This window comes from Saccopteryx bilineata, chromosome 3 (genome assembly GCF_036850765.1).
Source record: "Saccopteryx bilineata isolate mSacBil1 chromosome 3, mSacBil1_pri_phased_curated, whole genome shotgun sequence".
Classification (NCBI taxonomy): domain Eukaryota; kingdom Metazoa; phylum Chordata; class Mammalia; order Chiroptera; family Emballonuridae; genus Saccopteryx; species Saccopteryx bilineata.
Genome location: NC_089492.1, coordinates 2,797,826 through 2,823,918, shown reverse-complemented (window position 1 = coordinate 2,823,918; position 26,093 = coordinate 2,797,826). Strand labels below are relative to the sequence as shown.

Below are 26,093 nucleotides of genomic sequence, written 5' to 3'. Positions count from 1 at the left end.
CACTTCAGGCAGGAAGCCAGATGGACACTGGGAAACGCTTCTCACTGCGGTGGAGCGCGGCCTGGTCGGGCAGACAGCCCCTGCTCGGGGAGGGGGACGGACACTGGGACACGCTTCTCACTGCAGTGGAGTGCGGCCTGGTGCGGGCAGACAGCCCCTGCTCGGGGAGGGGGACGGACACTGGGACACGCTTCTCACTGTGCTGGAGGTGGAGCGCGGCCTGGTGCGGGCAGATAGCCCCTGCTCGGGGAGGGGGACGGACACTGGGACACGCTTCTCACTGCGGTGGAGTGCGGCCTGGTGCGGGCAGACAGCCCCTGCTCGGGGAGGGGGATGGACACTGGGACACGCTTCTCACTGCGGTGGAGCGCGGCCTGGTGCGGGCAGACAGCCCCTGCTCGGGGAGGGGGGCAGACACTGGGACACGCTTCTCACTGTGCTGGAGGTGGAGCGCGGCCTGGTGCGGGCAGACAGCCCCTGCTCGGGGAGGGGAGCGGATCTCGACTGTTTTATCTTCAGGTCTCCTTTACCTTCTCAAAAATCACCACAGACCTCAAGAGCTTTTATCTGGATTTACCTACCAACACTTAGATTACTGGAAATTAAAACAGACACTGAAAAATAAACTAATTACATGTTTCAAGAAACAGTACAGTGGTACCTAGAGATATGAATTTAATTCGTTCTGTAACCAAGCTCAAAAGTCAGTCAACTCGTATATCAAACTGCTGATACTGGGCCCGCGCACCAACGCTCCAACTAGCGGCAGCTTCCCGAATCACGACTCTTATCTTGGAATCTTGCTTGGATCTTGAACAAAAATACAGACCGAATTGCAGCTCGTATCTTAAAAAATTCATATGTTGGTCTATTTGTATCTCAAGGTACCACTGTATTTAAAAACAAACAAGCCAGCCTGACCTGTGGTGGCGTAGCGGGTAAAGCGTCAACCTGGAAACGCTGAGGTTGCTGGTTCAAAGCCCTGGGCTTGCCTGGTCAAGGCACATATGGGAGTTGATGCTTCCAGCTCCTCCCCCCTTCTCTCTCTCTGTCTCTCTCTCCTCTCTAAAAATGAATAAATAAAAAATAAAAAAAAAAAACAAGCCAGTGAGAAGCAAGGCCTTCCCATTACATAGCTCCCTCTCCCGACGGGCTCCCAGAGGGCGGAGCCACAGCCCAGCGCCCCTGCGGTGGCAACGGCTCTGAGAGCCGCACCCCAGGAAGGACCAGCTGCTCGCAGCCACGCAGACAGAGAATGGGCCCTTTTAACCGTGTGGCGGCATAACTTTGGATACTGATTTTTGATACAATAGCCAATCTCAACAGTGATAGCTTCCTAACAGTGCCTTGCCACACAGGATCAGAAACTGCACTGGTATCTGTGACATCAACACCCGCCACGCTCTTGCCCTGTGAATGAACCTGGTACATGTGCAAGGTGCCAACATCCTGCATTCATTATGGAAACTAAGGCTCTCCCCAGTGTCGACACACTTCAGTACACAGTATGAAAAATAATCACCTGTGCAAATATCACCCTGAGCTCATCAGAAAGGTGGAAGAATTGGAAAACTATCAAGGTTATAAGTATAAGTCTTTCAAAATTCAAATTTTTGATCAACAAGGCATATTTTATCACTGGCAATGAACACGATTGGCAGTTTCCCTTGAAGACACGGTCTCGCTTCGTTCCTTCCTGAGAGAATGTCTACGTGCGACTCCGGATGACTGCGGTACACCTGCGGGCTCCGCTTTCCCGTAAAACTGGTCTTCGGCCGCCGCCCAGCCCAGCGACAATTCCCCGACAGTCCTGTCTGGCCGCCCCAGCCGCGTGTGACTCCCTGCTTCCTCCACCAGGGTGGCTCACATAAAGCGGCGTCTTCCTGACAGTGAGAGCAGCAGCGAAGGAGACAGTGCTGCGGCCTCCCGGCCACGCCCCATCTGTACCAGGCGACAGTGCTGCGGCTCCGGGCCACGCCCCGTCTGTACCCGGCGACAGTGCCGCGGCTCCGGGCCACGCCCCGTCTGTACCCGGCGACAGTGCCGCGGCTCCGGGCCACGCCCCGTCTGTACCCGGCGACAGTGCCGCGGCTCCGGGCCACGCCCCATCTGTACCAGGCGACAGTGCTGCGGCTCCGGGCCACGCCCCATCTGTACCAGGCGACAGTGCCGCGGCTCCGGGCCACGCCCCGTCTGTACCCGGCGACAGTGCTGGGGCTCCCGGCCACGCCCCATCTGTACCAGGCGACAGTGCTGCGGCTCCGGGCCACGCCCCGTCTGTACCCGGCGACAGTGCTGGGGCTCCAGGCCACGCCCCATCTGTACCCCGCGACAGGGCTCTCCCGCGACGTCTGCCAGGACAAGTGCCACAGCACTGTGAGTGCCAACAGTGCACTGGCAAACGGCATCTGGACATTATTCTGAAACAGGTTTTGACCTCACGGTCCCTGAAATGGTCTCAGGGACCCCAGAGCCTCCAGGTCACACTCTGGAAACGGCCTCTCAGAGCCGTCTATCCAGAGGCCCTGTGGTCTGGGGTCCACAGCACAGCCTCCAGGAGGCAGTGAGCCCTGAGGGGGATGCTGCCCGTGCGGGCCCTCACGGGCACAGCTCTCCAAGCTCCTCATGTGAGAAAGTGGGTGTTAAGTACTGGTGGTGAGGATATCACTGGCATACCTTTAATAAACACCCGTGAGGTTACAATGTCTTTGCCGTTAAGTAACTGTGATTAAGCTTTTAATTTTGAATCTTGAATGGGTGGGAGAAAAGCATTTCCCTTTAAAAAATGAATTAAGCACATTACAAATGTTACTCGTCAGCACATAAAACATACGTACAAAAGGCTGAGGTCCTGCTTGAAGTAAAGACATGTCAGTGGACTCCAGCTCTCTTGCGACACCAGACGGGCGGCGGGCGTGCCCCTCATGGGCAGGAGGCACTGCGTGCCAGTCTCATCAGCACTGTGGCCAGGGGGAGCAGGAGGAGAGGCCCAGGACTGTGCTGACCGGAGGGAGGATGCTAGCATCTGTCTGGGGTCACCAGGCACCTGCGCACGGAGCCGCCGCCGCCAGTTTTCAGCTGCAGCCCACGCTTCTCCGCGCGGGTCAGAGAGCACCATTTTGCTCTCTGGAGACACACAGAGCTGGACGATCTAGCTGTCTGTGCGGATGAGATCAGCCATGGGTCGAGTGGGACAGACTGCACCACACACGAGGGTGCAGTCTATCCCACTCGAGCTCTGACCAATGAAACGGCAGTAGCCACAGCTGGCTGATGCCCGTGTTAAAGGGTGGAGCAACCCCTGAATCTACAAGAGAACCTAAAATAAGCACAGTGAAAACATCTCAAAACAAAACAAAAAATAGTGAGATATTTGAAAATTTCTGCAGAACTCATCACTCCACTGTTAAACAAAACAAGAAAAGCCCAAGCACTTGTGCCCACAAGCCTGACCCAATACTGCAGCTTTCACAATGAGCCCCAGGAAAGTCACCCCCCCCCAGATGGAGACACAGAAGTGTTCAGCAGGAGAAAGCCCTGCCGCTCGGTGAGCTCACGCCGTCTGCCGTGACGGAGGGGCAGGCTGCACGCGCAGCACCTCAGGGAGGAGTGTCCGCCATGTTCCAGACAGCAGCCCTCCTGTGGCTGGAGCCAGCGGTGCTCGGACCGGGGGAAGGCACTCGGAGAGCCCCGCCTCCAGCGCCAATGGCTGTCCCCAGGGTAAGACACAGGCAAACCTGTGCACACAGCGTGGTGGGCCCCAGATGCTGGGATGTGGGGCTCATCGTTCCAGGGGTCACAAACAATTTTGTTGTCAAACTAGGAGAGATGGAGAAACGTCCAGGTTTCATCACTAACTGGCTCAGAGTGGCATCCGTCAGACAGATGACGTGCCTCCCTCCGGGGGTCTTCTCTCCCATTTGTTGAGAAGGCTGGACTGTGGAACCCCACCCCCTGCTATGAGCGGCTAACAACGGTGTCAGTCACCTGTACTCATGTTAAATGTGTGACTGCTCCCGCACACAATTTAAAACATCAACCAAGGAAAGAGGGGCTTTCAGGTACCATGATAAAAAATTAAAAATAAACATACAGCATCGAAATAACACTTTGGATTAACAGATTTTGGAACTTTTTCAAAAAAAGAAAATGAAGTAAAGAGTTGTCAAAGTCTCTTAATATAATTTTGTCCAAACCAATATGAAATAGGTAATTATTACCTCCAGAAAAGCCTACTGTCTATTTACTTTCTAGAAAATGATGTGGATCATTCAGGGCAACTAAGCCAGTGTGTGAAAATTCCAGTCTGTCAGAGCCCCGGGTGCAGAAAGGATCCTTAGCTAAGGAGGCGGCCTGAGGGCAGGCTCTGTGCAGCCCCCAGCGGAGGGGAGGGGAGGGCAGGGGAGGGAGGTCTGCAGCTGCGGGCGCCCCACCCGACAGCAGCCGGGGGCAGGACAGAGGCAGCGAACGTGCAGAGGCTCTAACAGAACCAAACAAACCCAAAAGGAACTGGGCCAGGTGGAACTGGACGTGTTTTACAAGGAAGGGAATGGGAAGCATGCAGGCCTAGTTCTAGTCCCTCTCATGCTGACGCCAGCAGGGTCCCTGACGACGGGCAGAGGAACCCCCCCATACACACCCTACACACACAGGTGTGCTCAGTCTGCCTGCGCTGTGGGGACGGGGTGGGGGAGGAGCTGAGGAAGAGCATAAGCTCACAATCCGACCCTTCTGGGATGAAACAAGTCAGGAGAACCAGGGTGCAGAGGGCGCTAGGAGGGGCAGGCACGGAAACAAGAGCTGCAGTTAAACCCTGGCACTCAGAACCTCTGGTGCCTGGTTCCCTCTCCAGACAGCAGCGGCCGGGAGCACAAACCTCAGAGGGCAGGGGAGGAATGCAAAGCTGGGGCGGGGCCTCCGCTACCTTGGGCGGTGCTTCGTCGGACCCTCCGGAGTCCCAGGACACTGTGACCTGTCTTCTGGACTCCATCCTCATGCGCTCTTCATGCTGAACCTTCTCCTCCTCCAGGATTGTGCTAGAGAGACAACACAAGGGTTAAGAGCGCTGCCAGAGGGACCGAGGGTCAGCACACCCCAGACCCACCCGACCGGTCCCTGCACCCCGGGCTAACAGCCGGTGATGACAGAATGGGAAAAGAGGATCAGATTTCTGACTCCTCCGTGCAGCCAGTAAGCCAGCCCGGCAGCTGCAGCCTGGCCGCTGCAGCCCGGCCACAGGTCACAGCAGGGCTGCTGGGGGACAATGAGAAGCTGGGGAAATCAAAGACGCGCCCAGCGGGGCGTTCTGGAGCAGAGCCAACGTGCCCGCCCAGAGCACATGCACCTTGCCCGGTGCAAACATGTCTCAGGACAGACTCCCCACGTGGACCCGGCCCCACACGCAGAGCACCAGCACAGCACGGCGCTAGTTAGCAGCCTGGCGGTCACCTCCCCACACCGCCATCTTCCTGCTAGCGCTCAGCGCCCAGCTCTCCTGTCCTCGGGAGAAGGAGGACACAACAGCTGTGCAGTGCTGGCACAGACGCCAGCTGCTTGAGGTGGGCGCCCGTGGCAGCAGCACCCTACTTACTGCTGTTAACTACTCAGGGCTCGCTGCATCCCTCACTGCCCCATGCCGCTGTGCCGCGTCCCGGTCCTGGCTGCCTGCCACTCCAGAAACTACCCTGCTGGCCCCACACTGGCTTCTGCTCAGCGCCCGGGGCACCGACCTCCTGGCCCAGCGAGCGGCAGGTACAGCACTCCTCTGTCCTCACGGTGGCAACCGGCTCTTCCCACACACCCACGGCCCAGCGACGAGCCCCTGGCGGGCGCAGCAGCAGCATTACTCACAAGTGAGGTCAGCGGCAGCGCCCGAGCTGCTCTGGGAACGGGAACACGGGAACGTGCGGGGCTGCCTCCCAGCTCCCGCCGCCCAGCACAGCGGCTGGCGCACCACGTCGCCTCAGGACACGGCATCAGCGCTCACTTCATAGCTGCCCTGAGTCAGCACCCGTCACCACAGACGGTGACTTTCCAAGAAAAGGGAGAGCTTCCTGCTGCAGCGCGGAGCCCAGCCCTCCGCAGACGGGGCTCTGCTTTCCTTCCTGCTCCAGCCAGACCCTTCTGACCCGGACACACATGGGGTCCTAACAACTCCTGTGGATGCAGCGTCGCCTGCGAAGCTGGCGAGCTGCACGCCTGCCTGCACTGCTGGGCATCAGGGCTCGGGGTGAACACTGAACTCTTGTTAAAATGCTCTGCAATGTCTGCTTGCTTGACTGTCACTCCGCTGGGGGGAGGCGGCTCCCTGCAGCCCTTCCCCACACACCCAGGACCAGCATGGACCCGGGTCCCAGTCTGCATCACTGGGATGGCGCAGCGATGAGTCAGCCCACTGACTCGCGGGGCAGGCCTGCCACTGGATTCCTGTGCGCTCAGCGGGGGGCGGGGGGAGCTGCAGGGCCCCTCCTGTGTGACAGTCCTGGGCAGGAGTCCAGCCCGAGACCACTGGCCTTACAGTTTTCAGTCTCTCTCTCAATCACCAAATAAATAACGGACTCTAAAACAGAATCTCCAAAAACTGCAGGTTAAAATAACTGAAAAGTCCATAAGTATAAAAAAAAAAAATCGAGAGTCCTTTTTTCAACTTCTTCAAATAATGCAAATATAAGCCAGCTATGACAAGGCCATGTGTGACACTCTTTCAGGCAGTGGACCCTCCATTTGAAACAGGTCCGTGGAGGCCATTCTCTGCCTCGGTTGTGCTGTGAAGTAGGCCACTCTGACTGCAGTCACTGCGCCCATAGGAACCACCCCTGGAGGTCACGTGAGGGGCTGGGCAGAGGCCCTGTCCTGGTCCATCCCCCTGAGTCCTCCACCTACCGCTTTCCCTGCCCTCCGACTCCCACCCTCCTGTCCGCATCCTGCGTGCCAGCTACCCCCGTTACCTGCGGGGTCTGTGCTCCTGCCACACAGTGGTCGCCCACCCTCGGCCCACCACTCCCACGGGCTGTGTGGTATCTGCACAACAGCGTCTCCGTGTTCCTCTGCGGGACACGCCACGCCACCGGGGACGGCCATCTCCGTGTTCCTCCGCGGGACACGCCACGCCACCAGGGACGGCCATCTCCGTGTTCCTCCTCGGGACACGCAATGCCACCCGAGACAGCCATCCCTTCAGTCTCAGCACTTAGTTCTCACACCAAAAACAACACGGCAAGATGCTGCTGAGAAACCTCAACGCATTGCTCGGAGTGGCGGGGAATTTAAGTAGATGATAAAATATCTGTTTTCAATACGGGAGACCACTTCATCAGTGGAGTGCGGGTGCACACGTAGACATTTCTGAACTTCCCATTTTACAGCTGCTGAAGGACCCAGAGCAATAACCTAGACTGCGGGTGTCAAGGAGGTCAGATTTAAACATATTTTCCCAAACTACAAATATTTTTAGTAGCAGTACATTCCACTGCAACTCTGAGCAGCCTAAGTGAACTGGCAGGGAGCCCTGTGCTCCCCCGGGGACAGAAGCCGCTGTTTCCCAGCCTCAGGCGTTGGGGGGGGGGGGACAAGGGCTAAGACGCCTCACTGCACGGACTCAGCACACAGGTCAGCTGAGTCTTTGTTTACTCACCAGTCCTACCCACGGAGAGGGTCATGAAGAGGGGGAGGAAGGGGGCTTTATTTAATGTTGGTTTTACTTTTCACCTCCCTGCTTTAACAGAAGACGTCCTCAAAGAAATCAATCCAGAACGGACAGAGAAAGTCCTCCTGTTCGCTCTGATGTTTTCTTTCGGTCTGCGGTCTCCTGTGAAACCTGGACTCCCAGCCTTGGCGAGCTAGTCGGGGAGGTCTTACTAAATTTCTGCTTTGGAGCAACAAAATGTGATTTCATTTCTAAGGTATTTTCATGGAGAGCAAGGAAGTGGTCTGATTCCTTGTTCCCAGGACTGAGCTAAGACAGGTTCAGAGAGGAAAAGGGTCGTCAGCTAGAGTGGCCGGAGAGCGGTCAGGTGGGCCCAGGGGACAGGACACGGTTGGGGGGGGAGGGCTGCCTGCTGCGGAGGTCCCGACCTCAGCCCGGCTGGCCTGCTTCAACCTGTTCCTCATTCTTAAGTGAGACTATGGTCTGTCCTCGCCATGCTCGGAGGGAGACACAGCGTGCAATCACAGTTAACACTCTTGAAGCAGAAACCTGCCTTACAGACTACAAGGAAGAAGCTCGTTTTAAGTCTAGTTCTGTTGTGTTTTTCCTGAGGATAACTAAACTACTCTTCTTTTCTTTGAAACTAAAAGATATCCCTTCTCTTAAATATAATTTGCTTGAATAATTTTTGTTTTTGGGTAAAGCTTAGACTTTGATCACCTCAACATAATAATTTTATGGTGAAATCACCAAATTTGCATTGGACATAAAAATCAAGTTTGAATTCATAGCTACCTCGTCTAATCTGAAAAATATCCAGAGAAACAGCAGCAAGAAATTGGAAGGAAAGAAGGCCAAGAGGGAAATGGCTTGTTTTGGCAATTCATGGGAATATCAGTTTTGAAACATGATCTCTTGTAATTACCCAGCATTGCCTCACCACGAAGGAATGGAATTGACCTTTTAACAACAACAGCAAAAGCCTGGCATCTTTGCAGAGAACAAGGTCGGAGCCTTGAGCTGAGGCAAGGGTGGCAAGCTTGTAACCAGCCGCCCAGGGCTGGGTGCCGCAGCCAGCGCGCCCGTGCGCACGCCCCACCCTTCCAACTAACAGGCCCCACAGACGGGACACGCAGTTCCGTGTGTACTCCAAAACCGCTCTTCTCTCTTACATGTTATGTATCTAAGGTGGTAGGAAAAGACGCATTCTTGTTCGGTTGTGTTATTACTCATCTCAGAATTATTAAAAAAGTGATTTCCACTAAAATCGTGTTTTTAAGCTGGTGATCTCTTTGTACTTTTTCCAAGTTCAAGTGGCTCCTATGTGACCCCCTCTTGTAGGTAGCAACTATGGACTGTGGACATCATCTGTGAGAGGAGGAGAGACGCCCAGATCAGCCAGGGTCTGGGGGAGCTGACCCGAGAGGAGGCAATGGCACAGGGGGGGACCCACACTTCCATGGCCGCTGGCCAGAAGCAGGCCCCCGTCTCACTGGTCTGAAGAGCCGGAAGACTGAGTCTGAGTCAGCAAGGTGGTGGGAAGTGAGAGGGGAAAACCCCAGGCAGAAGAGAGCCAGAGAGATGGTTCCTCACATTCTGAGTCTAAATTCTGCCCAAACCTCTAGCGGACCCCAGAGCCAGACCCCTGTGGGGCAGGTTCCACGTAGCCAGGCCACGGCGAAGAGGGCTGAGCTGAAATCTGACGCTGCCCGTGTGGAAACTCTGCAACCTGGGACGAGCCAAGTTCACTGTCTGCTGAAACCAACCAGCCAACTAACCAAATACTCTTCAGAGGAATATAACTGAATCCAGAGTCACAATGTCCAGGACAATCTAAAATCATTCAGTATACAAAAAAGATGAAAATGGGGTCCATTCTCAGGAGAAAAAAGAAATCTAAAAAAGGCTGACTCCAAAGATGACTCAGAAACTGGAATTAGCAGTCAAGGATTTTAAAGAGCTATTATATTTATTAAAAAACATAAAACAAAATGTTCATAATTAATGAAAAGATCATAAATGTCAGAGAAATAAAACTGTAAAAAACAAGAACCAAATGAGAAACATAGTAACATAGTATCTGAAATTAAATCTCTATGAGATGAATAATTAATAGAGTGGAGATGACAGAAGAATCAGAGAACTTGAAAATAAATCTGAAAGGACACTACTGAAAGGGTTAATACACACGGAACTGAAGTTTTAGAAGAGAGAAAATGGAGCAGAAAAAATACCTAAACATAAAGTAGGCAAAGACACATTCACAGGTTCAAGCAGCTCAGGAACCTCAAGTATGATCAATAAAACGACAGTCACGCCTACGCACATCTTAGTAAACTGCTAAAATTCAAAGAAAAAGAAGGTCATGAAAGCAGCCAGAAAAAAGTGACCGATTACTCAGAGAGGAACCACGACATGAAAGGCCAGTGACTTCCCGTGAGAAAGCACAGATGTCAGAGTGGAAACAGCTTGAAGTGCTGAAGGAGAAGGCCATGCTGTCCACGTAGAGTCCTCTACCCAGGGAAGTCATCAGTTCCCTCTCAGACTAGCTGAACGGGATGGGGCTCAGCACTGCAGTCCGAGCATCAGAAACGCTGAGGAAGGCGGTGGAGACCCGAACAGGACAAACAGGAGAAGGGTCCTCAGTGGAGGACGGGGAGCACTGTGTGGGCTTAACACAGAGGACGGGTCCTTCCTTTCCCGGGAAGGCTATCTGAAACACAAAGCACCGCCTGCGCGGTGAGGCTGCCCACACGCGAGTGCAGCATGCACGCGTCGGAGCGCAGGGCTAGGTGGGGCAGGGTCCCCACGGGCGCAGTCAAGGACAGCCACCGACTCTCGATGGACGGAAATGGGTACTGTAAGCCATAGGTCAGCCACAGAAATACAATGCAAACATGTGGGGGGTTTGAGAGAGAAACAGGTGCAGAAGGTGAGCTGCTGGCCTCAACCCTCTTAGCCGGGAACAAGGGACCTGAGCCGGGACTCCTGGCCCTCCCCTCGGGGCGGTGGGCGCGCCGAGTGGGTAACAGGGACGGAGCAGTGCTTCCCCACTGGTTCCCTGCCCCTCTGTGCTCTGAGAGGGCAGGGCCACCTTGACGCGGACCCCCTGCTGTCCACACTTTCCCTGCTGTCTCTGGTGGTAACAACTCTGGGGACAACATCCAGTGGAGGGGGGGTGAGAACTGGACAGAGAATGCAATGGTGACGGACAGATGGAAGGGAGGGTGTCTCAGGAGCCACTGGGGTGTCCGAGGGCAGCGTGCAAACTGCAAATAGTAGAAATATGCAAACCTCACCTGGTAGAGGTCTCGCTTTACAAGGAAGCCGAGCGAGGGAGTGAACGGAGCGGGCAGGGTCCCAGGAGGGAGGGCGCACTGTGGTCTTGGAGTCAGGAGAAAGGGGTCCACCCCTGGTTGGCTTGGGTTCTCTACGTGAAAGGGGCAGCAGTAACTCAGAACAGGTGATGTGCGTGGCAACGATCTGAGAAGCCACGTAAAACAAAGGAATACTTTTTATGAAATGCAAGTTGAATCTCACTAGGAATTTGCTGACTTCACACGAAACCAAACTGGGGGGGTGTAACTACAAGAGACACGCGCAGAGCTCTGAACGAGCACCAGCGTGTGGCTGAGGACAGACAAGGGGAAGCGTTAGCCTTCAACAGGAAACAGCTAAGACGTAACTTTTAGTGGAAACAATATATGTTTTACATTAAATTCCTATTAAATTACAATTTACTTTTTATTACATAGAAGGTTAAGGTCAAAAACAAATATGAAAACCCTTAAAGGTTCAGGTGCTGTGAACATGTTAAGACGTATATAGGGGAACTTGAGAGTATTCCTCTAGATCTTATCTAGACTCGATAGGACAGTGACGAGAAGGAAAATGCTGCTCTGGTGACTAAGGATGAGTTTATGCTCCACCTCCTAAAGGAATTTTGGAAGCAAACACAAAACCACTTAAAAAACCATACAGCAAAGAGGCACAAGTATCAGCACGTCAGTCACCAAACCTAGAGCCTCGATTCAGAGCTCACATTTCAGAATACATGATCAAAAGGATGAAAAAAGGTTGTGTAAGACGCTGTCCATACAGTAAAAATTATAAATCTATGTCTCCCTAAAACATCTATAAAATGTCAAAAAGACGTGCTTTGTATCTGGCGTCTGGGAAACAACAGCTACTTTCTACACCCGAAGACCCAGGCTTTCTGAACAGGAGCTGGTCCTTGTTCCACACCGTCAGACCCACCCCCAGGCCCCGGGGTCCTTAGAAAGAGCCTGTAGACCCAGGCTTTCTGAACAGGAACTGGTCCTTGTTCCACACCGTCAGACCCACCCCCAGGCCCCGGGGTCCTTAGAAAGAGCCTGTAGACCCAGGCTTTCTGAACAGGAGCTGGTCCTTGTTCCACACCGTCAGACCCACCCCCAGGCCCCGGGGTCCTTAGAAAGAGCCCGTAGACCCAGGCTTTCTGAACAGGAGCTGGTCCTTGTTCCACACCGTCAGACCCACCCCCAGGCCCCGGGGTCCTTAGAAAGAGCCCGTAGACCCAGGCTTTCTGAACAGGAACTGGTCCTTGTTCCACACCGTCAGACCCACCCCCAGGCCCCGGGGTCCTTAGAAAGAGCCCGAAGACCCAGGCTTTCTGAACAGGAGCTGGTCCTCTTCCATACCATGAGACCCACCCCCAGGGGTTTTGGGGTTTTTAGAAAGAGCCCATAGACCCAGGCTTTCTGAACAGGAGCTGGTCCTTGTTCCATACTGTCAGACCCACCCCAGGGGTTTTGGGGTTTTTAGAAAGAGCCCGTAGACCCAGGCTTTCTGAACAGGAGCTGGTCCTTGTTCCATACCGTCAGACCCACCCCCAGGCCCCGGGGTCCTTAGAAAGAGCCCGTCGTTACTGAAGCCACAGGAGCAGCTCAGTGTGCACCCACCAGAATCTCCAACAACAAGGAGACTTTAGATGACTTCACTTAATCCTGACAGCACGTGTAGATGGGATTTGTGACCCTGCTCCTACGGGGAGGCTGTCACTTTGCCCAAGGCCACACACCTCTAAACTCTAACCTTCACTACTACACACAGAACTCCTCAGCACCGGGTTCAGTTCCTCCACATTCAAGTGCCCTCTGTGCTTGCACTTGTGGGACACACACACAGACACACACACAACAGTGCTGCTGCCCTGAACTGGCAGCCTCAGAGACGGACTGAAATCAAGTTTGTGCCCTGAGCTGCTGCATCCCTTCACCTGGTTACAGTAGCGAGATGCCATAGGAAAAAAGCTGTAGAAATTTGGGGGTGTGGCTACTCCAGGTTACAGCTCTGACCAAGCATCTCTGCAAGGCCAGCTTTGAATGATAAAGTAACAGGCAAACACGATGATGTTAAATTAAAACACCTGCCCCCACGCAGCTGCAGACGGGCTACGTGTCATGTGCACGGTACCACCCACAGCAGGGAACTGCCCACAGGCACACTCTGGCATGGCTTGCCCCAGGCTCTGAACAGCAGGCAAACAGCTAAGATGTAACTTCAGAGCTCTGCACACGTCTCTTCAGGTCACCCTGGACTGAGCCTCACCGAAAACTTTCCCAACTGTTCCCCGCTGGCCGGGGACTGCAGACCCCATAGCAGCAAAATGCAACATACGCTGGATGTGACAGTGAAACAAGCACAGTGACAGGAACGAACACCCTGCAACACAGAGCCAGGCCACCCTTCAGCCCTTGGTGTGCCTAGCTCAGCCATGCTGCCCTTCTTCTCAGGACTTTCTTTGGTTGATACTCAAAAACAATGTAAGAAAACCTGCTGTAGGAATTCCTCGTAAAGTGTTTTCTCCCTGTCTTTCCCTTTTTACATAAACAACATTAACAAGTTGCTCACCGGTCATATCATGAGACAGAGCACTTAACCACATGTAGCCAGGGCTCGACCAAGGCGTCGAGCAAAGGGCAGAAGCTCGGGCCCTGCCCTTCGGGGACGTGCCTGGGACCAGCCCAGACCCCAGGCCAGCCGCCTGGCCTCACAGTCTCAGCACACCGACACAGGCACCAGCTGCCCTGCGAGGACTGCGAAGTCATGGTGCAGACTCGACTGGTGCCGGTCGTGACCGTCAGGACGAGTCCGCTACCTGGAGTGGTGGGGACTGGAATCGGTGAAGACGGTGCTGCTGATCAAGGTCTTCACATGGGCTCAGTGACATCGAACCGACTCAAAACCAGGGACCACCCTCCAGGGTGATACTTAATGAGGACAGTGTTCTTTAAAACAGAGAAGATGAGGTGATTTGTCCCCACGCCACCCCGCTTCTCTGACCGAGCCATCGTGTGTGAAAACGGCAGGCCTGGACCAAGGAGCACCCCCAAAGGGTTGCTCACACCAGCTGTGCTGGAGGCCGGGAGCGTCGCCGCAGCTGGGAGCTCGTCAGCACCTCCACAATGGAGGCCGGGTGGCATCCACTAACACCAGACTCATGCACAGTGCCGACTCTTGGATGGACGCCCACTGGACACTCTTGCACACATGCTCACCAAGACGTTGACCATCAAGGTCACACAGCAAGAGTCTCACGGTATCAAACTGCAAAGGTCCAAATTTCCATCAACCGTGGATGCTACACGGCACGAGAATGCACCACCGCCACCCGTGGTCATCTCAAACCACGTGCTGAGCCAAACCACCGTACACAGATGAGTCACAGAGCTCAGAGACAGGCAGGACCACCACGCCGGGGAGCCGGGAGGGCCACCCAGACTGGAGGAGGCAGGGCGTCAGGGCCTGGCAGTGCTGCACGCTTGTTACGGTATGGTTACACGGGGTGCCCATGCTGTGCAGCCTCCGTGAGCTCTTCAGTTCTTGGAATGTTTATATGTTCACGTCTTTGTATGCTAATAAATAATGATGGTATAGCCTGACTGGTGGTGGTGCAGTGCATAGAGCGTCAACCTGGGACGCTGAGGTTCCAGGTTCAAATCCACGGCCCCATGGTCACTGGCTCAGCTGGAGCCCCCCAGTCAAGGCACATATGAGAAAGCAATCAATGAACAGCTAAAGTGCCACAACTATGAGTTGATATTTCTCATCTCTGTTCTCTTCCTGTCTCTCTCATTGGAAAAATAAAGTGATGGTATAAAACTTTAAATTGATAGTTTTATTCATTGCCTTCATTTGTTTAAAGGATTTAAGAAACTACACAGTAGCTTAAAATGTACTCTTAAGCTGATAGGAAGGTGACAAGCCTTTTATAATGGCACAAACCCCTTCATCAAGCAGAGCCTGCTGGGAAATAGGACTCTGAGCACAAGCCCTGCGAGGCAACGACTAGCACCGCTCACTGTGGGTGCTGGCAGGGCAGCCGCCAGACACGAACTGAACACACCAGGGTCCAAAAGCTAGTTAGTGCACTTATCCGCTGTCAGGCACACAGTGCCAACATGCTGGAGCACACACAAAGAGAAACTTCACTGCAGACCTTTGTCAAATATCCCCACTGACGGAGTTCTCACCCTTGATACTTGGCCACCTACAGGTCCGCCTCATTCTATGTCTCTGACTTCACGTCTGTGAATAAGGACACAGGATGTAAGGAGGACACATGAGTCACAGGGACCAACTCATGAGAGCATGACCAAGCACCTAGCAAGATTCATCCTGAGCCACTTGCTCAACTCAGAGTAAAAGCACATGTATGACCCAAAGGTGGGCGGAGCCCACAGGAACCTGAGTCTGTCTGCAGGGAGAATGGAATTTGGGAAACACTTTTAACTGCCCCGAGGTAAAGAATTCCGAAAATTTATTACTTTGTTAACATCTTGGATATAATAAAACTTGAAAAACTCAGTAAAAAAACCTAATTAATTATTGTGATACACCAGTGGTAGTCAACCTGGTCCCTACTGCCCACTAGTGGGCGCTCCAGCTTTCATGGTGGGCGGTAGCAGAGCAACCAAAGTATAAATAAAAAGATAGATTTAACTATAGTAAGTTGTTTTATAAAGATTTATTCTGCCAAACTTAGAGAAAATCCAACATAAAGTACTTGGTAAGTAATTATTATTATATGCTTTAACTTGCTGTAACTCTGCTTTATAAATTTTATAAAGTAAAGTTACTTCCCTACTTTTTAATTTTTTCTACAGAGACAGAGAGAGAGTCAGAGAGAGGGACAGATGGGGACAGACAGGAACAAAGAGAGATGAGAAGCATCAATCATCAGTTTTTCATTGCGACACCTTAGTTGTTCATTGACTGCTTTCTCATATGTGCCTTGACCGTGGGGCTACAGCAGACCGAGTAACCCCTTGCTCGAGCCAGTGACCTTGGGTCCAAGCTGGTGAGCTTTGCTCAAACCAGATGAGCCCGTGCTCAAGCTAGCGACCTCGGGGTCTTAAACCTGGGTCTTCCGCATCCCAGTCCGATGCTCTATCTACTGTGCCACTGCCTGGTCAGGCTACTTCCCTACTTTATGAATCACCATTACTGTGGAATTGGTGAGTGGTTAGAAAATTTTACTACTAACAGAGATACAAAAGTGGGCAGTAGGTATAAAAAGGCTGACTACCCCTGTGATACACTGTTACATATAAGTGACCAAACCAGCCATTATATTAGTTAAATTTTATTGGCCTATTTGGTAGCCATTCTATACATGTTCAAATGCAAATTTCAAGTTCATTTCTGACTAAAAGAGAACACAGAATAAATTAATTCTCAGTGGCCTGTGCTGTTGTGCATAGGAAGATACCCGTAAGTTATAGTCAACGTGTATACTATACTATATTATATATTTTATATATATATTATCTGTTTACAGATGTGTGTGCATGAGAATAATGCTATTTAGTTCTAAAAGGTCGTCTTAGACAGTTTGTGAGGCCGTCTACCCTAACTGAGCAGTCCGTGAGCTAACGTTAAAGCAGGCTCAGGTGCGCCAGCAGTGGACGCAGCGGCCGTGGGACCCGCGGCCCGGCCCGGCCCGGCCTGGCCTGGGTGCAGGCGACCCCAAGGCGAGTATGACGATCCCTGTCCTCAAGGAGCTTCAGTCTAGTAGGGATGAGACATACTAGACTGTGAGCTCCTCGAGGGCAGGAAAAGCTGTGGCCGTCTCGCCCAGTGACCAGCACCGGGCTCAGCCAGCAGGGTGGGAGGGGGCGGTGACAAGAAGGACAAGTGCTCTGGAAACTGAGGCGGGGCCTGTAGCTGGGAGTCACGGCAGAGCCAGCGTGGGGAAGAAGCCCAGAGCCAGGCAGGGTCTCACCAGGTGGCAAGGAGGTGCTCCAAGCACGAGGCCGGGCCAGTCTGGCCGGTGAGACAGGGCGGAGAGCTGCCCACACCTCAGGAGGGAAGGAGCACACACGTGTACATGCTCTGAGCCTCTGGCGGACATGAGCACGAGGGACCCCCGAGGCTGCGGGGGGCAGGGGTCACAGATGATGAAGGACGGCTCGGCCGGGTGGGCGGGGCCCTGCGGCGAGGCTGCTCCAGCTGTCAGCTCGTGGGCAGGTGGAGAACTGCCCATGATGCCAAGACAGGCATGAGGACAAAGGCACCGCTGTCAGTACAGACGGGAGAGGCCCTGAGGGAAGGCAGATCTGCTGCAGGACCTACGGGCCGGGGCGGCCCGTGGCAGTCCGAGCACAGACCCTCTGGGGGGTCGTGGGAAAGGGCAGGCGGCGCGGAAGCGAAGACGGTCGGCCTGGCAGAGGGAGAAGCAGAGCTGCAGGGGCGCTTCTGGGAGCCCAAACGGACGGGAGGAAGGGGCGGCCAGTGCACAGCCGGCCACTGCCAGAGCAATGGCGCAGGGACAAGGGCAAGAGACGGGATGTCAGAGGAGCAGGTGGATGGCACTGGGTCACAGGGGAGAAACTTCAAGGACAAAAATCTGTCAAGTTGTGAGGAAAGATCAAGGAGGAACAAAAGATTTGTGAGCAAAACATGAACTACCTCACATTCAAATCCAGCTCTCATCGTGAGAACACGTCGCAGGAGAATTCAGAAGTGAGAGAGTCGGCTTGGAGATGGCCGTCTGGAGACCCTGAAGACCTGGCCAGGGAACTACAGGGCAGAGCTGCTCCGTGCCTGGACTGACCACACAGGGCAGCAGTGCAGCTGCTTGGACAGCGTGTTCTCAGCCTGGAGAAACTGACAGCTGTCCCCTGCACCGGACCTCACTCTCTGGGACGGGACTGTGCTTTGCTGTTTACTGCACAGCGCCACAGCTGCTGACTGGGTGCATCCTCAGCTGCGGCCCGCCAGCCTCCCTTCCCCCTGGAGCCCCCTCACAAGGACACCGCGCAGCAGGCTAGTGGCCCGACAGGCACGAGGCTGCAGGAGGGGAGAGACGGCTGAAGCACCGAGGATGAGGTTAGGCCAGGTGAGCTCAGGGTCTTTAAGATCCTGGTATGTGGTAATCTTTATGAAAAAAGACTAAACAACAGCAAATAAAAAACAATCTCACATAAAAACAGAGGCGTCCCCCAAGTATGAAAACAGGTGATATCATACACAGTAAACTACGGCCCTGCTTGGTTACATAATTAAACTCTCTATGTGTATGTACTGTATTAAAATATCTCAGCCCTGGCCAGTTGGCTCAGTGGTTGAGCGCTGGCCCAGCGTGCAGATACCCTGGGGTCGATCCCTAGTCAGGGCACACATGAGAAACAACCATCTGCTTCTCTTCCCCTCCCTCTCCCCCTTTCCTCTCTCTTCACCTCCAGCAGGCAGTGGCTCAACTGGTTCGAGTGCATCAGCCCCGGGTGCTGAGAATGGCTCTGTGGAGCCTTTGCCTCAGGTGCTAAAAAATAGCTTGGTTGCAAGCATGGCCCCAGATGGGCAGAGCATTGGCCCCAGACAGGGGTTGCTGGGTGGATCCAGTCAGGGCTCATGCAGGAGTCTGTCTATCTCCCCTCCTTTCACTTAAACAAACAATAAATAAACAAAACTATCTTGTTCATTAAAGTACTGTCAATCTAGACCTCGATCAGACAGCTGTTACTTGAGCGCGCTAGGTGCCGGGGGCTAAGTGCGGGATGCAGACGTGAGTGAGTCACAGCGGGGCACTGAGAGCTCGAGTGCAGCGTGGGGACACAGACAGACAAAGGAGAGAGTGTCCAGGCCGGGCGCAGGCCGACTCTGTGCCGAGAGACATCCCTGCGTGTGCCGCGGAGGGCTGCGGCCATGCGGGTGTGGCTCTGATAGAGCCTGGCACACAGTAGGAGCTTTCAGTGGGCAGCTGAGCAGCAACATGCATGTTTTCACTCAAGGAGAGTTCCGGAAAGGCACACTGAAAGAGTGGCTGTCCCTCTGGGCGGGGCAGAGGAGGGAATTCCTGCAGGAGGTGACGTCTGACCTGGATTCTGCAGGTGGCACAGGGCTCATGGGGGCGGGGCACGCCTGAGAGAGGAGACAGCTCGAGACGGCAGTGGCGCGCTGCCCGGGTGAGCTGCAGGCAGCCGGGGCGGAGGCGCTGCGTGACGTGAGGCTGCCCAGCAAAGCGGGGACCCTATTATGGATCTTGTATTCCACGCTAAGTCAGTTAGAAGTTAGGGGAGAGAGATTTCACTGCAATTTCAAGTATATTAAGATTTGAATATATATCATCTACTTAAAGACTCTTGCAAGATTTAAATAAATGAAAATCAATTTAAAAACTACGTTTGCCAAGAACTAGGTGAGCCTTAGACGCCCTGACAGCATGACCGAGAGCGCTGCGACTGCAGGGAGAAGCAGCAAGCCTGCCCCAGCCCCGGCCCTCTCTCCCCCCACTCCTACCTGAGCTGAGCTTTGAGCTCAGTGAACCGGGGCCGCCTGCTGGGGTCATAGGCCCAGCATTTCGTCATAAGGCTGTAGAGGGTAGGAGGGCAATTTGGAGGCATTGGCAATCTTTCCCCATTCTCAATGCGCCCGATCACATCATTGTTCTTCACTCCTTGAAAAGGCTTCACACCATGCATCAGTATCTCCCACATACATACACCTGTGGAACGGGCGAGAACAGAACAGGGCACTTAGCAGGGGTCACGTCCGAGTGGGCACCAGAGCACCAGCTGTGTGGTTTGGCCAACCGGCTAAATAAAGCAGCATTCAATGAACTCTTTCTTGTAAGAGCGGCAACACTGACTTAATATGTTGTGAATAATGAGATATTACATTATCAAAGAAAAAAACCGGAAGTTTTCTCAAGAGGTGTATTTCTCTGAAAACCCTGTCCTGGAGAACGGCCCAGCGGCACAGGCACCTCCTGGCTTAGAGAACAGTTCCGAGGCAGCAGAACGAGTCTGAGTCCTCCGGCCTGTGACTGTCCACCCTGCTCCTGGGCGCAGCAGCTGACCTGAGGCCTGACAATGAGCGTCCTAAGCAGAAGTGCCACACGTTAGAGCACTTGGACCCCCTGTAATGCTGTCCTGCTGGCTGGCCCGTGCTGGCTGAGGTGCACAGCTGCTAATTCGTCCCGTCTGGGCCTCCTCGTCCACAACTCTGCCATCAGCCTCAGACAAGGTCCTCCCATCACACTCTACCCTTGAGACCACACACTTTCTCGGTGTCGTCTGAATACCACTGGGGCATCCGCCTTCCAAATAAGTAAGTGCATCAAAGCTAAAATGGAGAATGCTGACCACCTGCAGAGCGACCGGGCCCAAGGCAGCCCCAGCGTGGGGGGTGCTTCTCCCGGTAGCGTCTGCTGTGTGGCACTAGGGGCCCTGAGGCCTTGCCACCCAAGCGTGCCACCGATGTGCCCTAGCCTGTGTCAGCCCCTCTGAGCAACGCCCCTATTTCTTCTTCCCACTCCTCTTCTGAGGTACGTGTGTGAGTGCTACGTGCTCTCCCCAGTTCTGCCCAGGAAACCTCGTTTCTCTGCTGCTGCTAGTGCGCCCCGCACACCAGCTGCCCTCAGGACCGGGCCGGGACTCCATGTCATCAGTTGCTAACATGGCGCGTCGCTCAGAGGAGAGGTGGATTTGATTTAGACCCTGAAATCATCCAAAACCCAAGACTTTTCAAGAGTGCAGACTACTGCCTCAGTTCTGCTTTCACAGCAGAAATGACGACATTGTCACATCTGGAGACCTTGATGAACTGCTGGCATCCTTCTCTGAATGCACACGGTGTCCTTACCCTCACACCTCAAATTCCTTTATTTATTTATTTATTTTGTATTTTTCTGAAGTTGGAAATGAGGAGGCAGTCAGATTCCCGCACGCACCCAACCAGGATCCACCCGGCATGCCCACCAGGGGGCGATGCTCTGTTGCAACCAGAGCCACTCTAGCGCCTGGGGCAGAGGCCACAGAGCCATCCCCAGCGCCCGGGCCAACTTTGCTCCAATGGAGCCTTGGCTGCGGGAGAGGAAGAGAGAGACAGAGAGGAAGGAAAGGGGGAGGGGTGGAGAAGCAGATGGGCACTTGACTGGGAATCAAACCCGGGACTTCCACACGCCGGGCCAATGCTCTACCACTGAGCCAACCAGCCAGGGCCTCATACCTCACATTTCTTTCACTGCTGTATTTTGTCAAATCTAGGATGCCACTAACTATAAGATACACCATTATTTTGTAGGACCAAAAAGGGAAATGCTGCCACCTAAATTATGATACAATCCTTTGTTATCTCTTAGAGTTATTTTTTCTTTCCAAAAAGGTCTTTTAACTCATTCAGACAAAAAAAGTAGCAGAAATATGAACAAAACAGACAAAGTTCTTGTGAGTGCAGGCAAGGTGGCCACACCCACAAGCCCCCACTAGCCCAAGTGTAAATGCCACTGCTCTGCAACACAGCCCAGTGCCAGGGATGTGGAAATCTGAACAAAATCGGCACCTGACACTCTGATGTGTGGCATTTCCTTGAGGGGATAAGTAACTCACTCCCTAGGTCGCACAGCGAACAAGCGAGGTCATGGGCCGGAAGCCACACCAGCTGGACGCCAGGGCCTTTCCCAGTCACGTCTGGCTACGTCCTGTTCTACGGAAGAGTCCTTCCTGAACCCAGCATCCGTCAGGGCCCGGAACAGCATTAACATCAACAGCAAGTGGACAGGAGAAAATAACTCACACACGATGTGTACGGAGTTACTTTTATTGACAGGAGAAGACACATAAACAGACTACCACTGGAGCAGTTTACAAGCTAGCAGAGAAGAGACGCACCCAAGACTATTCACAAGACTGACGTCAGTGTTACGGCAGGAAGAGAGGGCAGGAAACGCAGAGACAGAGTTCTTGTATCTGGACGCTACCCCTGCCACCCAAGGCTTCCTGCAAGAGGAACATTTCAGCGACCTTGAAGTTACACAGAACTTCAACTGGGGGTGAGGGTGTAGGGCAAGGGGTCCAGGTGGAGGAGTCACGGCAGGAGAGGGGTGGGGAGGGGTGAGGAATTTAAAGCCCACATGCAGCAGCTGAAGTGGGCAGTGTGGACGCACGAACCCCCTCGCACCCTGGTTGGGAGGCGCTGCCGTCACAGCGGCAGGGGAGACGGCAGGGAGACGGCGGTGACTGGCGGAGCAGGCGGGAGGGACAGAGCGGACGTCAGAGAAGCAGGAGCGACAGAAGACGGAAGATCAAACTGTCATGCCTGAGACGAGCCAGACGAACGCCAGGGTCCAGAAGAGAGAACGAGGCACGAGCTCAGAGCCTGGGTCTGAGGGGCTGCCACAGAGCCAGGCGGACAGGGGAGCCATCTAAAGTCAGTCTCAGAAAAGGAATGAATGATGAGATGGTGGCGGGGGGGGGGGGGGGACGGACACAGGAGACCTCCCGCGGGTGGAGGAGAGATGCAAAGGGAAGTCAGGGATGGGTGACAGGAGGGACTTGGTGGCGGGTGGCACAGAAGCCATGCCAGGGAGCTGGCACACGCGGCTCCACCACTGCTTGCTGAGGGAGCCGAAGAGGAGGTTAGTGCTGGGCGGCACACCACCCTGCGTGCTCTGGAGGGGAGAGCCTTGGTTCACTTTGCAGAACAGGTGAAACATAATTAGAGAAACACAAAACTTTTCACAATACTCACCAAACATCCACACATCACTAGCTGAGGTAAAACGTCGAAAATTGATCGACTCTGGAGCCATCCATTTAATAGGCAATTTTCCTTTGGAAGCTAGAAGATTAATTTTAGAAAGTGAATTTTCCTTGTTATCTGCGAAGGAACCTGACAGTTACAGCTAGGCTGAGATTCTATCAGGATACAAAGCTTCAGCTCTCTGAACCTTGGACTTCCATTTCTTTGGGAGAACCACTTTTCTTCTCCTCGACATTCTGGGGCGGGGTGGGGGCTGGCGGTGAGAGGTGACGTGTCCTCTCCTGTCCTCTCCGGGGAGAGGTGGGGAGGGAAAAGAGGGAGCCCTCAGCCCGGGATGTCGGCTTGCAGCTCAGCTGAGCGGCCTCCAGCTCCCCAGACAGAACTGGCCTGCAGGCTGGAGCTCTGCTTTAGGACTGACCTGCTGCAGACACACAGCCAACTCCCACCTGAAATCGCCTTGAATTCCAAACCACTGAGCCCAGGGAACTATTACATATGGATGCTGACCTCATATACAGTATAAGCTCTTTTATTTTCTTTTTGTATTTTCCTGAAGTGAGAAGCAGGGAGAGGCAGAGAGACAGACTCCTGCATGCGCCCGACCGGGATCCACCCAGCATGCCCACCAGGGGGCGATGCTCTGCCCATCTGGGGCGTTGCTCCATTGTAACTGGAGCCATTCTAGCGCCTGAAGCAGAGGCCATGGAGCCATCCTCAGCGCCCAGGCCAACTCTGCTCCAATGGAGCCTTGGCTGACAGAGGAGAAGAGAGAGACAGAGAGGAAGGAGAAGGGAAAGGGTGGAGAAGCAGATGGGTGCTTCCACATTCCGGTCCAAGGCTCTACCGCTAAGCCAAGTGACCAGGGCCACAGTATAATCTTAAATCCTAAAAACAACATATCCTGGTAGGTCCTCTTGTTTTCTCTAGAAAATGAGGTTCAGCTGCCTTACATGATGAGCCTGAGCTTGGACCTCCTTCTGTAGGCAGAGCATGCCTATGATGACCTGTCACCAGAAGACCATTATATTGGTTTCATTTGTAACTTTCCATTTAACTGCAGGCACCTGCATGACAACTGAGCTCAAATCCTGTTTAGTTCCTTCAAAACAAACTGTTTCACAACTGTGCTCTGACCCGAAGGAGGGAGGTTTTCCTGAAGCCCAGAGGAACCCACAGGCGATGACTTCTCTGAGATGAACATCTGCGTGAAGCTGTCTACTGCCCATTTAAACACTACGTGATGTGCAGCCTTGCCCACCCTACTGTTCGAGTTTGGCTCTTTATTGGAACTCTAAGACTTGGATTACTTAGGATTTGAGCTGCACATAAAACGTACTTAAAACGGTGGAAAACTGATGTGGCTGTTTTACAGTTAAAGAACTAAATAATGAAAATGAAAAGACCACTGAAGGATTTTCTTTCCACGTAACAAAGGGTCACTGTTAAAACGGTTCCAGGCTGTGGTACACAAAAGCACATGGAAAGGAAACAGTCAGGAGCTACAGCATGAAAGAAAAAGTTCAACAACCGAGAAGGAAACTGGCTTTGTAAAATGGTAGTAACAATCAGAACACACACCAATAGCATGACACAGATTTACAATTCAAACCTACCCGAGTACTGCAATGTGAACACTGATGAATAAAACATCTGTTCAATAACAACGTGAAGAACCCTGTCACTCCGATCCCAAGAGTGGCCAGTTAAAGGGAAACTGGAGGAGCTGGACCCCAGCTCCCACCCAGGGCGCCTGTCCTGGAGCGGCCAGCTGGAGAGGGAGACGCTTCCACCGAGCCAGGCGCCCGGCCCTGTCAGCAGTCAGGTGTCTAGCTGCTTGCCGGCTGACGGACACCTGGGCGGTTCCGGGTCTGCCCACCCAACGTAAGCTGCATGAATACAGGCTTTGTGTGAACACCAGTGTTCACTTCTCCTCGCGGGATGCCTAGGGGTGTAACTGATGGGTTACATGGTCGCTGCAGGCTTCGTTTTCTAGGAATCTGGAAGCTCTTATCCAGAGGGGCTGGCGCACCGACTTCCTCAGCAGTGGCTGACGGGTAACTGCGTTTCTCTCCATCTGTGCTCCCGTTTGCTGACACCACTTTTCACTCTAGCCCTCTAATCAGTGTGCAATGATAGCTCATCATGGTTCTTTTTTTTAAGGTCCTACTTTCTGATTTTTAGAGAGAAGAGAGAGAGAAAGGCGGGGGGAGGAGCGGGAAGCATCGGCTCAGAGTAGTTGCTTCTCGTATGTGCCTTCACCAGGCAAGCCTGGGGTTTCCAACCAGAAACCGCAGCATTCCAGGCCAAATGCTCCACCCACTGCTCCACCACAGCCAGGCTCATCATGGTCTTAATTTGCATTTCCCTAATGAATAAAGTGCTTATTGGCCATCTGCATATCCTCTATAGTAAAATCTCTCTTCATACCTTCTGCCCATTTTCTTTGATCTTTGCCTCATTTTACTGTTGAGTTTTAAGAGTTCTTTCTATATTCTAGGTATTATTTCTTTGTTGGGTAGCTATGTGGTTAGCAAATAATTTTCTTCCACTCTGTCGCTTGTCTTTGCATTCTTTAAATAGGTCTTTTGGAAACCAAAGTTCTTTAATTTTGATGAGGTCCGATCTATCCATTTTCCCTTCCATGGATGCTCTTGGTGTCGAGTCTAAGGACTGTGTGCCTAGCCCTAGACCTCAGAGATCTACTGCCGTCTCCTCCTGGAAGTTGTGCACTCTGCCATGTCTGCGTTGCGCCCAGTGCCGCCCCTGTGGAAGGGCTGTCCTTCCTCCCATAAACTGACTTCACATCTGTCAACAATCCGCTGAGCACATTTCTTAACAACATACCTTTTACAGAAATAAAAAGCATGACAGCTCCTGAGCCTATTTCTTATTTACTGCTCTGATCTTACCTTTGTAGTAAGTACTGTCTTCCATGTATCGGGATAATCCAAAGTCTCCTAATTTCACACAGTCATTTGAGGACACCAGAACATTCCGAGCAGCAATGTCCCTGACAAGGAAGAATTTGGGACAAATTTTGACACAAAGAAGACAAACCACAAGTTGTCTGTATCGTGCAAAAACATGCAGGTACTCTGAAAGATAGCTTATTCACAACGCGAACGGGAGATTATCACATGCTGAAAAAGGGACCCTATTATTTTACTTCAGATACAGTCCTGACAGATAGTTACTCGTCAATGTGATGACCGGTATTGGGAATGACAGCCAATGACATTCTCCACATGGTTCCCAGACCCATTCTGGCCGCATGACTGATCGCGGCACACACCAGGTTGCATGTGCTCTCCTCACAGACACGAGAGGCAGACAGCTCTCGACACCTGTCACTGTGTGTGCTGGCCCATTTGTTCCAAGGCTGGATGACAAGACTCTAACACAATGCCGAGCGTTCACTTGCACT

At 53.1% G+C, this 26,093-nt stretch overlaps 1 protein-coding gene across 16 annotated transcripts in view; it reads right to left on the bottom strand.

Moving 5' to 3' along the window:
- PTK2 (protein tyrosine kinase 2) overlaps positions 1-26,093 on the bottom strand; it is a 197,514-nt gene that overhangs the window by 29,875 nt on the left and 141,546 nt on the right. For 14 of the 16 annotated variants that reach the window (XM_066265588.1, XM_066265595.1, XM_066265596.1 and 11 more), the window contains 4 exons: positions 25,579-25,679; positions 22,658-22,747; positions 19,427-19,631; positions 4,925-5,036 (listed from right to left, as the gene is read on the bottom strand). In XM_066265588.1, coding sequence (XP_066121685.1) covers positions 4,925-5,036; positions 19,427-19,631; positions 22,658-22,747; positions 25,579-25,679 — 508 coding nt within the window. The other 2 variants (XM_066265597.1, XM_066265598.1) reach the window with 2 other exon arrangements.